General features: G+C 36.1%; 1 protein-coding gene across 1 annotated transcript in view; it reads right to left on the bottom strand.

Moving 5' to 3' along the window:
* The window catches only part of Homer1 (homer scaffold protein 1), a 103745-nt gene that overhangs the window by 65614 nt on the left and 24242 nt on the right, over window positions 1-13889 (bottom strand). The window contains exon 2 of the mRNA XM_031360533.1: window positions 554-710. Coding sequence (XP_031216393.1) covers window positions 554-710 — 157 coding nt within the window. The remainder of the gene's footprint in view (window positions 1-553; window positions 711-13889) is intronic.

Raw genomic sequence — 13889 nt, 5'->3', positions numbered from 1 at the left:
CTTCAATTCTACTGAATGGGCTATCATAAAGAGAGCAGGTCTGATCCCATTCAGCTCCACCAGCTCAAATGGTAATTACTTGCTAACCCATACATTGGTCATCATTACCAAATCATACAGTGCTGCAACCAAGAGAAGCATCAGGGAGCTAGGGCTATACCCTTTGGATTGTTAGCCTTCAAACTGTAAAGCTAAATAAATACCTTTCTAATAGCTGGTATTGTTCTAATAGTGAAATGGTGACTAACAGAATTTTTATCATTTAACATCAGTACAAAACAGAGATAGAAGGAATGTTCATTAAATAAACTAACCCATCATAAAGCTGAAGAATATGTCTCTTCATATAATTCAATATAATAAGGGAGTTAGTTTCTACAAACAACTTGAGGGGAAAATACTATTACTCTAAGAATAATCACTTTTTGTTTCCTGAAGTTAAGCTTCAAAAAATCTAGAAGAAATATTTTAATGAAAATAAAAATATAAATGAAACTGAAGTCCTATGTTGTACAAAGCAAGAGTAAGATTATTTGAAGTAAATGTAGCTTACCTTTGAGCCATCTAAACTGATTATCCTATACACATTTCTTGTGCTGTCATAAAAATAAGATACAGTAACTGCATGCTTGCTGGTGGGTACCCAGTTCTTCTTTGTATTCGGGTCAATCTGGAAGACATGAGCTCGAGTGCTGAAGATAGGTTGTTCCCTGAGGAAAGAAAGGAAAAGAGTAACTAAAAACAGTTTTACTTCATTAGACTAAAGGACATAAAAACTGTACAAGAAACTTATATATATCCACAAATAAAAGAATCTTTCTTTCCAGTATGAAGTGTAAGTAGTCCAATATAAACTTTGTTAAAACAATTACACACAATTCTTGCTTCTCAGAGATTCTGTACACATGAATTCAGCTCCCACTAAAATCATCAGTAACTCTGCAGGTTTTTGCCAACATGACACCACTAGAGTCACCCGAAGAGGAAACCTCAATTCAGGAATTGCATGAATCAAATCGGCCTTTGGATGCAGTCTCTGAGAAATATTTTTTGATTAATGATTCATAGGGGTGGGGGTGTCCAGCCCAATGTTGGCCAAGCCACCTTTGAACAGGAGGTTCTGGGTTCTATCAAAGTAAGTTAGGCAAGCCAGTAAGCAATGTTCATCTGTAAGTTCTGCTTCAGTTCCTGCCCAGGTTTTCCTCAATAATGAATTGTAAGCTCTAAGCCAAATAAACCACTTCCTCCCCCAAGTTGCTTTTGATTGTTGTTTTATCAAAGCAGTAAAGAACCAAACTAATAGTCAAGTAAGTATCTGTGGCTTTTTTTTTTTTTAAAGTCCCACAGAACAGTGGGAACCATGACTCACCTAGCACACACTTTATACCAGAAGATGAACAAGACAACCTTGTTTCAGCACTCAGACTATACAAGCAGCTGTCTTTTTAGTGGTCTGTTTAGCACCACGGTTTTTGCACTTTTGTGCCATTATAGATGCTTTCACTGCTTACAATTGGCCCCTCAGCATAATGCTGAAGTGTTTCTAAGTGTTATATACTCAGGGATGGAAAGTTAATGTGCCTTACGAAGAAAGTGTGTTAGATAAGCTTGACTCAGGCGTAAGTCATACTATAATTGGTCATATGTTCAATGTTAAAGCAGTAATAAATGAAAACACACATCAACTGGGTGTTGTGCTCCCAGCGTTTAGGAAGCAGAGACATGGGATCTTTAAGTTCAAGTCCAAACTGAGCTGCAAACATAATGAAGCCATGTCTACAAATAAATTAGATAGTTAGATAACATGAAATGGGAAAACTGTACATGAAACAATGTTATGTACTGACTGGTGTATAAAAATGTGATCAGAGGCTTATAGAAACATGATATAATATTCCCCAAGAGCAAAATTTCACTATTTGCTAATGAAGTCTTCCTAGAACCTTTATAGATCCTGGGTGTTATGACTAGTAGGATATACCATAGAATAGACTATAAAAATAAAGAAGCCCTTCTATTTGACCCTGCTATAACATTTTACACACTTACACCTATATCATTCTGTAATAACTGAAAGGTTCATTCAGTATACTATCCTTTCGTGAAAAGTATATGGAGGACCTACCCAAACCAACAGACGGCACTTTCTTAAACCACAAAGGATCTAAAAATGTACAACAGAGTTACAAATAGAAAAAAACTAATCAAAACTCAAAATAATATTACAAGGTGGAAAGGTAGACATAAGACAACCTGCAAGTATCAGGAGCATTGTAGTCCAAACTTTCAAGTTCTGAGTAAACAAGTTTTGGAAACTTATCAGGTTGTTTGCTATTTCTTTTTCCTTAGTTCAAACAAATCTCATCTTTTTCACTTCATTGCATATCTTTCTTTTCTGAAGCGGCTCAAGATCCTAAAAAATTTAACTTATCATTTTTTGAGATAGAGGTGGGGGCAGGGAAGAGGTCTTTCTATTGTAGCCCAGGCTAGTTTTGAATTCAAGATCCTCCTGTCCTAGCTTTCTAAGTGCTGAGATTATAGTGGGTAGGCCACCATTCCTGGCTCAGAATGTTAAGCTCTTAACTGTGAATATTTAATGTTTAAATCTAAAGAATTCAAATTTTATTCTAAATAATTTAAAGAGTAAGTTCCAGGGAAACAGAGTATAGGAAAAAGAAAAGCAAAACAAAGCAGCAAATAAAACAGTGACAACAGATGGGGTTTGTAGTAAAATGGCTCTTCAGAGTAAGCTTCATGGGTGGGACACCACATTGCCTGCTCTCCACATTAGCACGTAGGGTACTGGCATGAAAGGCACTGTCCCTGCAGGTAATCTGCCTCTCTCCCAGTTTTTTCTTTTTTCTTTTTTTAAATCTAGAAAAAAAGCCTGGTCTTTGCTTTATTAAAGCCTTTTTTCTTTTCCTTTTTTTAAGGAGTAATACATTTGTGCTAGACCCTAAAAAGAAAGCATAACTGCTCTTAGATGGAGTCCCTTCACAGAGACATGTTAGTCTGGTAAGGCAGTGCATCAAGAATTCTGCATGGTAAAGTCTTACTCACTCCTCCTTTCGCCACCTTACAACATGACTTATTTGTCAAAACATCTGCAGCCCCTAACTTCTTTTTCTTTTAATTAAAGTTACAGGTTAAAGTATAGCTGATCAGATTATAGCTAGCTTCAACTCACAGGGAAACTGAGTCACACACAACATTATGAAGGCATATAAAGGGAGATGTGCCAATATGATTGAATCTTTGGTTGTTACAACTGACAGAGATAAAATCTATAGTTCAGACAATATAGTTCAAACAATTACTTAAATCGAGTAAAGACTCTCCATACATTAACTTCATCAATTTACATTAAATTCTTCAGTAACATCTGCTAATTGGCCATCTCATAAGCAAATGATATTTGAATATCAACTAAGTATATATACTGCTTTGTTCAATGTTCTGAATAAATGGCTCCTTAATTAAAGTTGAATTTATGATGTCAGCGGTCAAGAACCAACCTATCAAAGTCTGGATGACAAAGGCTGGGGAAACGATAGTCACTAATACAAAGAAGAGAATTCCTAGAACTAATGAGACCACTAAAACATCTGGTACAGTGTAAGAGCAAAAGATTCAAAATTACCCACTTCATGCTAACAACTGGGATAGAGGCTGGGAACTTAGCTCAGGATCTCTGCCCTTGGACACTTCAGCTTGGTGATGGGACACAGATATTTTAAAAATAAGACACGCTAATAAAATGGGGCCTCTTGTGGAGAAACAAATGCTTGGGGAAAGTTTAAAACAAATCAGGGCACAGTGGGAAGGGGGCACAGTACACTGTGTATTCAGCAAGACCTTTAGTAAAAGGGCTAGAAAGATTACTTAGTAGTTAAAAGCAATGGCTGTTCTTCCAGAAGACAGGGTTCAATTCCCAGCACTCACATAGCAGATCACAACCACCTGTAATTCAAGGTTCAGGGGATCTGACACCCTCCTCTGGTCTTCTAGGGCACACACAAACACACGGTACATACACATACATGCGGGCAAGATAAGCATACACATATTTTTTTAATTTAAATAAAGTAAGAATTTTAGTGAGTAAGATACAGGAATGAAGAAACAGAAATGCCTTTTGAGGGCTCCACTAGAAGCAACTGAAATCAGATGGGAAAAGATAAAGTTGACAGCATTACGTGCCTATTAGGCATGAAACACCTAACACTCTAGGTTCGGGTCTTGAAACTGTGGGAAGCAGGGGGAGGGGAGAGTGTGCTGTTGCAATGTAACAGACAGGATGTTATTAAACATCTATAATGTATAGGATAGCAAAGATTTATCTAGCCCACAATGTCAACGGTGTGATGTGAATCCTGATGATGGGGGATCTGGGTTTCCTGCATTCCAACAGTGCTGTTAGCCAGCGTAGCAAACGAAAAACAGGATCTAGATTGGAATGGAAGACGAGAAAAAGAGCACACTTTTGATCAAATTCAGACCACTAAGATCTGGTGTGTAGATCTATCCAGTCAGAAATTCATCATCTGCCTAGAACTCAGATGAGGAGACCATGTGGAAGGCAGAGTTTGGGGAAATCATCAGATTATAGCCATGCAGTTTCAAACACGGTGCATGTTAATAAGTTTCTTTAGAGAGAAGCTCTGGAAGAAGCAGTAGAAAGGGTATAACCAAATTATTATGTCTCATCTTTAGAAAGACTTCAAGTGCACTCCACGCTGTCAAGCATTCAAGTGACAGACACTGCTTTCTCTAATAAACTAGATAGAAATTATTAGTAAAAGTTCATCATTTTACTTGCTTCACAGTAATTCACAAAAATACTAACTGAATTAAATAGTGTTTTTTATGTTCTATGGAACTATCTGAAAAGCAGGAATTTCACTTTCAAATATGTTTATTTCACTTCCAATTCTAAAGTATGAAAACGTATGTCTAAATAGCAAAGATCCTAACAAGTTCTATAATAAAGAAATTCATATAACTAAATAATCTAGTATATACACAATTATTTTATCTGCAATCTCTTCTTCATGCTGCTCTTGTATTTCTATCCATACTATAAAAATTAAACCACAAATTCTGAGGTACTTATTACCTTACTGAAAATTGATCTTGATATTCAACATTAGTACTGATGTTACTAATTATTCTTATGTAGTAATGGTCACTGGGAAGTATGTATATGGAGACAATATAAAATTGAGGGTTTGTTTAATAATGACTAGAGTATTATTTATTTAGTAGATTATTAAATACAGTCAAAGTAACCATTCTAAGGAACTTAACATCAGTCTCAAATTAAACAGCAAACACATTCACTAAGAAATGTTTTAAGCAAATTTAGAAAAGCAAAACCAGACACACATACACACACACACACACACACACACACACAGAGAGAGAGAGAGAGAGAGAGAGAGAGAGAGAGAGAGAGAGAGAATATCACATACATACACACACAAAATATTAATCCTAGTGATATGCCTAATGTACTTGGTAATTTCCCATCTATAATCAAAACAGCACATAGATAAAAACACAGTACTAATATAAGAACAGCTGACTAGGATGTTTTTCTGTTGGTTCATTAATTTATTTTAGGAAACTGGTATGAAAATAAAAAAATTCTATATATTGCGCTAAAATTGTGTTAAAGTACTATATCCAGTGTTAGATTCTAGAACTTTTAATACAGACATGGGAACCTAGAAGTGGACGATAGCTGAGGTGAGATAATTAAGAAAATAAAAACTTTGTTATAAAGATGAGTCTTATTCAAATTAACTAGAGGTGACAAAGAATTGTATCTAGCTCTTAAACATCTGTGCAATAAGAAAGAACTGAACACTTAAAAACTGCACAAAACAAATGGTACTGACAGGGGATACTGACATTTCAGATTTAGGAAAAAAGTTCACATTTACCATTTGAATAGCCTTGACTTTAAAAAGAATCAATGCCAATGCTATTTAAGATGTCTATTAAATTAAAATCTATACTTTTACAAATATTGTAACTACTCAATAAAGCTTTGTTCCAAGGAAGTACAAAAGTACAGACCTTATAAATGCAATCCAACTGAAGAGAAATGATGTTTTCATAGTCTACTTTTTTTCAGATATCTAACTAGTAATGGGCACTTTAGCAAAGATAGAAGAGCTTGACTTGGAATAACTCCCTTTCTGCTTTATTTTCAAAGACAGTGGCCTGGTTATTGGGACTACAGTTGGTAATTCTTTCCATTGAGAATCTGACTGTTACGACACTGTTGGCTGACTATCCATCCACTCGTTATCCTCTCTAGCTAACTTCAGATACTCCACCTTCCCCTACAGTTTCGTTCTTGCCAGAACATTCTTGGTCTATAAATGGGTCTCTGAAGAAATCCTGGTCAATGAAATAACTAAGAAGTTTATTAGAGGCTTCCAGGGACATTCACCAAGAGATAACAAATAACAAAGAATGTTGTCTTCAATACTGTTTGCTCATAAAAACTACACCTGAAGAATTCATCCTACCATTGTAAGGGAGACACAACTGAAGAAGGTGAAGGAAGAATGTGGAATACCACCACAGTCTACTCAGATGATGATCTGTCAGAGATTTAACTTCCAAAACTATTAGTCAGGACACAACAATATTTAAAGCTATGTGAGGACAACCATGGAAAGAAATAAGTAGTGGACTTCGTTAAAGCAGCTGCCTCTGGTGATGCAGGTGGATGAAGGAGGGTATGGGACAGAGGACAGATTACTTTTGCTTATAATTCTTCTAAGTACTCCTGAAAATTTTTTACCCTTGCAGAAGTATTATAGTAGCTTTTAAAATGCCATTGTTGAGAAGTTACATTTATGTAACTTGGGAAAAGCATGTTATAGGGAACATTTTCAAAGAGCCATTGAATGACGATTTTTAGTACCTTAGAGTTTGATGGACTTAGGAGTAGCTGGCACAAAAATGTTTCTATTATTCACAGAAAAGAAAAAAGTAAGAGTAAAGGAGCAAAAATTTAAACCAGCCTGACCGCTTAACAGACAAAAACACCACCCTTGATTAGAGTAAAATAACAAGGAAAATGAGACAAAACTCTAGTTTGCACTTTATCTGAAGTGCCAAGAGAAGAGGAATGACACTTGGTGAGATTTAAGTTAAAGCAAGCACAGGGTAAGCCAAGGAGTGCAGATCTGATGTGCACACACAGCTATGGCAGTCTACTGCATGCCACCATGGCGGAACAGCATGCCTCAAATAAGCAGGAACACAAACACTGACATTTCTAAAAAGACTGATCTTGTCTAAGTTCATGATATAAACTGCTATTCTATAGTATTAAGTCTCAATTCCTTTCCCATCCCTTCCCAAACACACCTAACAAAAATCATGACTAAAATATTCGGTGTTTCTCGTACATACCAATAGAAAAGTACCACATAAGAACTCTTACTACTATGTTATATGTTTAATTCTTCTATATTTTCTTTTTTTTAAAAGATTTATTTATTATTATAATTAAGTACACTGTAGCTGTCACCAGAAGAGGGTGTCAGATCTCACCACGGGTGGTTGTAAGCCACCATGTGCTTGCTGGGATTTGAACTCATGACCTTCGGAAGAGCAGCCGGTGATCTTACCCACTGAGCCATCTCACCAGCACCTATATTTTCTTTTTTTAAAAGTCTACTTTAAGGAATACATTTCTACTAATGCCTATCCAACACATAGTTATACTGTAAGAACTCCATCTAGTGACGAACCAAACACACAGCAGGTAGTGCATTATAAAACCTGCAAATACAAAATTACAACATGACCTTGCTATACAAGAGGAAGATATACACATTTCTGCTTCTCCACTCACTTAAAATCTTCTCTACTTAGAAACACAATTAAAATACTATGAGTTTAAAATGAGTCAGGAGTTATAACATTTAGAATTATGTGTAAAATTGGTATTAACAGTTTTATTAAGCTTTAAAATGTTCTTTTCCATCCTGATAAGTTTGTCTAAATAAAGCTAAATTTACAGGAATACAGTATGTACTAGAAAAATCTGAGGAAGATTTCTCAGTAGACATCCAGTTCTTTAAACTTTAAAAAATGACTTAAACATTAAAAGGTCATTTAAGGTCTAAAAGCACTTTCAAAAAACAAGATTATTCTCAACTACATTACACCATTCTCTACATAGGTGATAAACTAAAAGAGTGGATATGCAATCCCTGAAATATCTAAACAAATAAATACTCTAAAATATCAGGATTGACATTAAAGATACAAAGGTGTTGTGGCAGAATATTAATATTTGCTATTGAAAAATTGTATATAACAGTAAAGCACTTATAAAAATAAGTATGAGTATAAAAATCTCAAACCAATTCAAACTTGCTAAGGAGGTATGTGTTGTTCCATGAAACTTTTAGCTACAAAAAACTATGTATATGGTCAAAAGTCTAAAACTCTCAATTTTTAAAATGCTTTAATATTCATGAGTAGCCTATAAAGCAAGTATATAATATAAAAGTAAAAATCCTAAGTGACTTAAATTCACACAGCTAGCAACTGATACAAATAATTATTTTAATGTAAATGAGAGAACTCAAATTTATCTCATTAGAAATCAAAGGACTGCAAATTGAAACCAAGAGTTACTTTTTCACTTGTTGAAACAATACTTTTTTTTAAAATCTGACAAAATTCAATGTTAGTGAGAGTCAGAACTGACACTTTCAGAGGCAGTCAGTGGGTGTAGAGTCTTTCTGGAAAATACTTGAGAATGTATTTCAAAGCCTTTAGATTTCTGTATAAACCCTTTCACAAAGCAATTCTATCCAAGTAATTTATTTATCTTATGTGACTAACTACAAAGATATTCAGAGACCTATTTATTGGGGTCTGTAGAGGCAAGTTTTATGTCAATTCAAGACAAGCCAGATTCATTTGAGAAAAGGAAACATCAACTGAGAAAATGTCTCCAGCAGAAAACCCTCTAAGCCTGTGGTACATTCTCTTGTAGGAAGGCCCAGTTCACAGTAGGTGGTGTCCCCACCCCTAGTCCCCATGCTGGTGGTCTTGAGTGCAATTAAACTGAATTGTTGAATAAGCAATTAAGATTAAACCTTTAAGTGAAAATTCTTCTATGACCTCTGCTTCATTTTCTGTCTCCAGGTTCCTGTCCTGACTTAAATAAACTCTTTCTTCCCCAAGCTGCTTTTGATCATGGTGTTTTATCACAGCAACAGAAACCCTAACTAAGATACCACAACTTAATACAAAAGGGTATGAGTTAAAATGTTTTATAGTTTAGGATTAAATTAAAGTACATTCTAATAGAATAGTATTTAACCATGAAAAATGAAGTTTCAAAATAGTCAATGACATAAAATGTTCAATATAATAAAAGAAAGTAGTTCATAAGTGAGTGGATACACTATGTATCTGCATGACCGAAACAACAGCAGCAACAACAAAAAAATGCATTTTTTTCAGGCCTTGTCTTATTTATCTCAACTCAGAAACCATAATGACCCTTGTTTTGTTTAAAAAAAGAAAACCAAAGACAGAAAAAAAATTCCTCCAAACTCTTCACTGGCTTCAACATCTCCTCCCTTAATGTAGCCTAGTGACTTTTTGCTACCATTTCTTAACTCTGGCTGTACAGTAGCACAGAACTAGTAAATGGTTTTTAAGTTTCCAAGGTAATTCTCATATGTTGCTAGGAGAAAGAACCCCCATTTCATGTGCCTCCAGCTCCCACTTTGTCTTAGTCACTGTTCTACTGCTGTGAAGAGACATCATGACCAAGGCAACTTATAAAAGGAAGCATTTAATTGAGGCTGGCTTACAGTTTCAGAGAGTGAGTCCATAACCACCCTGATGGGAAGCATGCCAGTAGCCAAGCAGGCAGACATGACCTTGGAGCAGCAGCCTTAGCTGCTTACATCTGATTCATAAGCAGCAGTTAGGTAAAGAGACTGGACCTGGAATCAGCTTTTGAAACCTCAAAGCCCACCCCAAGTGACACATCTTCTTCAACAAGACCACACCTCCTAATCCTTCCCAAATAATTCCAGTTGGTAAAAAAGCACTCAAACATAAGAGCCCATAAGGGTGTGAGGCATTCTCATTCAAACTACCACACCCTTTAACTTCATTTGCTTCTAGTTTTTTGCTTCAAATAACCATGGGCCTCTTGATGTTTCAGACACACCAACCCTTTCCTTCAAAGAACACACACCATCACCATCACCACCACCACCACCACCTCAGCTGCCACGGCACCACCCCACTGCCACTGTTAACACACACCTAAGAACTTTATTTAGTGTCCCTTTCTTTCCCTCAGATCCTGCCAGCATCTTCCTTTGCCTCCTCCAGGTCTTTGCTAAGATGATACCCTCTCAGGGAAGATGTACCTAGTATCTATATCAAAAAATTGTAACTTTGTCTCTCTCAAAGAAAAGGATTTTGCTTGTTTTAATTATTGTACCTCCAGCAAAATAGCAATAGATAAGGCATATGGAAAAAACTTAATAAATGAATAAAAAAATTACACACCAAAATGCTTAAGACTTATCAGTGGTGGAATTACAAATGATTTGACTCATCTCCATTTTTTTTTATGAGAAAAAAATGTCTCAGAAAACAATTTCAACCCAATTTATTCATCTGTATTTAAAAACACAACTCAGGGCTGGTGAGATGGCTCAGCGGGGAAGAACACTGACTGCTCTTCGGAAGGTCATGAGTTCAAATCCTAGCAACCACATGGTGGCTTACAACCACCCGTAATGAGATCTGATGCCCTCTTCTGGTGCGTCTGACAGCTACAGTGTACTTACATATAATAAATAAATAAATCTAAAAAAAAAAATCTACAACTCAGTACTTAAGAGGACTGACTGCTCTTTCAGAGGTCCTAAGTTCAATTCCCAGCAGCCATATGGTGGCTCACAAGCATCTGTAATGGGATCTGATGCCCTCCTCTGGTGTGTCTGAAGAGAGCAATGCTATACTCATATACATAAAATAAATAAGTAAATATTTAAACACACACACACACACCCAGGAATGCTGTCTTGGTGATTATACACACATACATAAGTAAATCTGAGCCAAGAGAATTTAAGACTTGAAAAAGCTGAAATGTATTAATTTTTGAAATTAGTCCCAGTTAAAAAATACTTGTAGCTCTAGGGATATTAGATTCATCAAAATATAAAGACCTGGAGACACTCCTACCTATAAAATGACTCCTTTCCAAAGGAACCCAGCACAAATCTTCATTGATACAAACCTTTTCCATCAATCAGGTCAGCTCAGAATTATATTCTTGGTGTATACCAAACCTAGCATTATCCTCCCTAATAAGAATTCTACAGATGCTTACGTGGCTTTAACTGTAAAACTGCAAGCTCACCCAAAGAGATCCCACAACTAGTAAGAGAACCAATACTTAAGAGGAAAGTAAGCAAGCCAATCATCAGAAACCACAGGATTCCCAAGCAAGTTCTCAAGCTAACACAGCAAAAATGGAGATTTAACTAAATGCAGATTCTCACTTAACCAATTTATATGCAGAAGTATCAATCCTACTAAAGCCTTTCCATTTGGCAGACTAATAGAACATTTAAATAAGTATTATCCAAACACAAATATAGTTATCTCATCCAAACATTTTAAAAAGTTATTTTAAGATCCATAAAAGCCATACATACTCTAGAGACTAAATAAAGTGGAAATATCTGTGGTTAAATTTTACCTTGTCAAAAAAAAAAGTCTCAGTCCAATGTTCTTTTGGAACCCTTGAGAAAAATAAATTATTAAATGAGGAAGGAATAATTAAACAACAAAAGTACTGTGAACAACAAGAAGCCTCACAGCAAATTACAGCAATTATATATTGTGGCAATTTTAGAGACCTTTTCACCATAAAGGATGTAGAATATGGTGAAGAATGCAAAGTTGACATGATTTATAACCCACACTGGAACACTTCTTTTAAAACGACACCATTCTATTCCCAGTATCCTAAATGCATTCACTCTTTTCTGCTATTAAAGTTGTCCCTCTGTATCCACAGGAGACTGACCCCAGGACCTCATAGGTGCAAACGCCAAAGTCCTGTGTATACAGTGGTATAATATTTGCACCTAACCCACAACATAACCCTCACATTTTATCTCTAGATTGTTCATAATACAAAATGCAAATGTAGCATAATAGGAATGTTACATAGTTATCATTCTAATTTATTTAGGAAATGACAAGAAGAAAGCCCAAACATGTTCAGTATAGACTTCCTTTTTCAAATATTTTTAATCCATAGTTGGATTGTCAGATGCAAATTTATGAAAAGTATTAATTTAATGGCATGTAAACTATCAAAAATTTCAAGAACCTAAGTTCTTTACTCCTATAAAATAGAAATAGGTAAGATGCATTTATTAAATTAGTATTTTTAGTTCTCAGGTAGGCATGGAAGCACAAGCCTATAAACCCAACACTCAAAAGGCTGAGGCAGCCTCCTACACTAAGGACAGCCTGAGGTTACATACAAGACCCTACACTTAATAAAGGACAAAGAAAAAAGGAAGTTCCAAAAGGGGGTTATGGCTTGTGTATATGTGGGGCATTGAACAGTAAAATAGTAGAACAGTAATATGAAAGCAAATTGGGGAATACTAAGTTAGAAAGGTTTAAGTCGGGATGAGCTTGGGGAAAGAAAGGAGTGAAAAGTGCGTAAATGTGGAGGGATAGTTAACCTAACTAAAAGTATATTTTCAAAAACCACAAGGGAGCCTAACATTTTAAGCTACTGGAAAAAAAAATAAGATTCTGGGGTTAAGTATCCTGCACAGATGGATAATGCTGCTACCAGAAACCATATATTATTGAACAAAAATTATAGTGCCAAGTATGGAACACCTCCCTATACGTAGTTGGCCAAGTACCCAGAGACTCCCAAAACAATACAAGCTACTGTATTGTATGACATTGCTCCTGACTGCCAAAAGGAACTGAATGGTATGAGCCTATGGTTGATAATACTAAATCCTTAGGCTGCAGAAGACAGAGAAATCAAGCTTAGAAAGGTGCTATGAAGACTGCTGGAAAAGAAAAGTCTTTAATGCAAAAAGAAGCTTCCCTGACCAAAGCTAAGAACAGCATTAATTTGTGAGTATAAACATGAATACTTAGAAGACAGTTTGATAACATAGCTGTTTACTAGAACAGCAATAGTAGGCTTCATTGGAAGGCCTATGGTCTCCTAGCCATGGATTTTTTACCAGGTTTGCAGTGCCAGGTATTAATTCCTTTTAGGCCTCAATCCCAAAAATAAACAGTTAGTACCTGCCCCCTCCACCACCAAAACACACACATACAATAGTCATGCTACTATTGCATCAGTGGGGACATCTTGCCTGAAAGGTAGGTATTGTAGCACACAGCTTCTTTTTTTTCCAGGGCAGGGTGGAGGGTGGGGGTGGGAGTAGGGGTGGGGGACGGGCAGCATAGTTACTGAAGAAAGAGTAACTGGTCAAAGTGCCAAGAACAAGTGACTGTTGAGTGCTGACCCCTCCAAGACTCAGGGGACATTGCAGAAGAGGAGTGGTAAGAACATGAAGAGCCTACTCATTAGAAAGAGCTGCTATAAAATGTGTTTTGGATATGACAGCCATTGAATTCATGACAGCCCAGCAGCTATCTCTGGGGACTTGCATAAGACTGGGACTGTAAACTTTCTATCATGGATGTAGCCACTAGTAATCTGCCATGTTACAGAGTTACTGAAGATGACTTTGAACTATACCCAAACTCAACACTCTTTCAACTCTCTTGTTTTATAGTATTGTCTTAAAAAAACAAAA

This window comes from Mastomys coucha, unplaced genomic scaffold, assembly GCF_008632895.1.
Source record: "Mastomys coucha isolate ucsf_1 unplaced genomic scaffold, UCSF_Mcou_1 pScaffold8, whole genome shotgun sequence".
NCBI lineage: Eukaryota > Metazoa > Chordata > Mammalia > Rodentia > Muridae > Mastomys > Mastomys coucha.
Note: the sequence above shows the minus strand (reverse complement) of the source record. Positions and strands in the feature narration are given on the sequence as shown.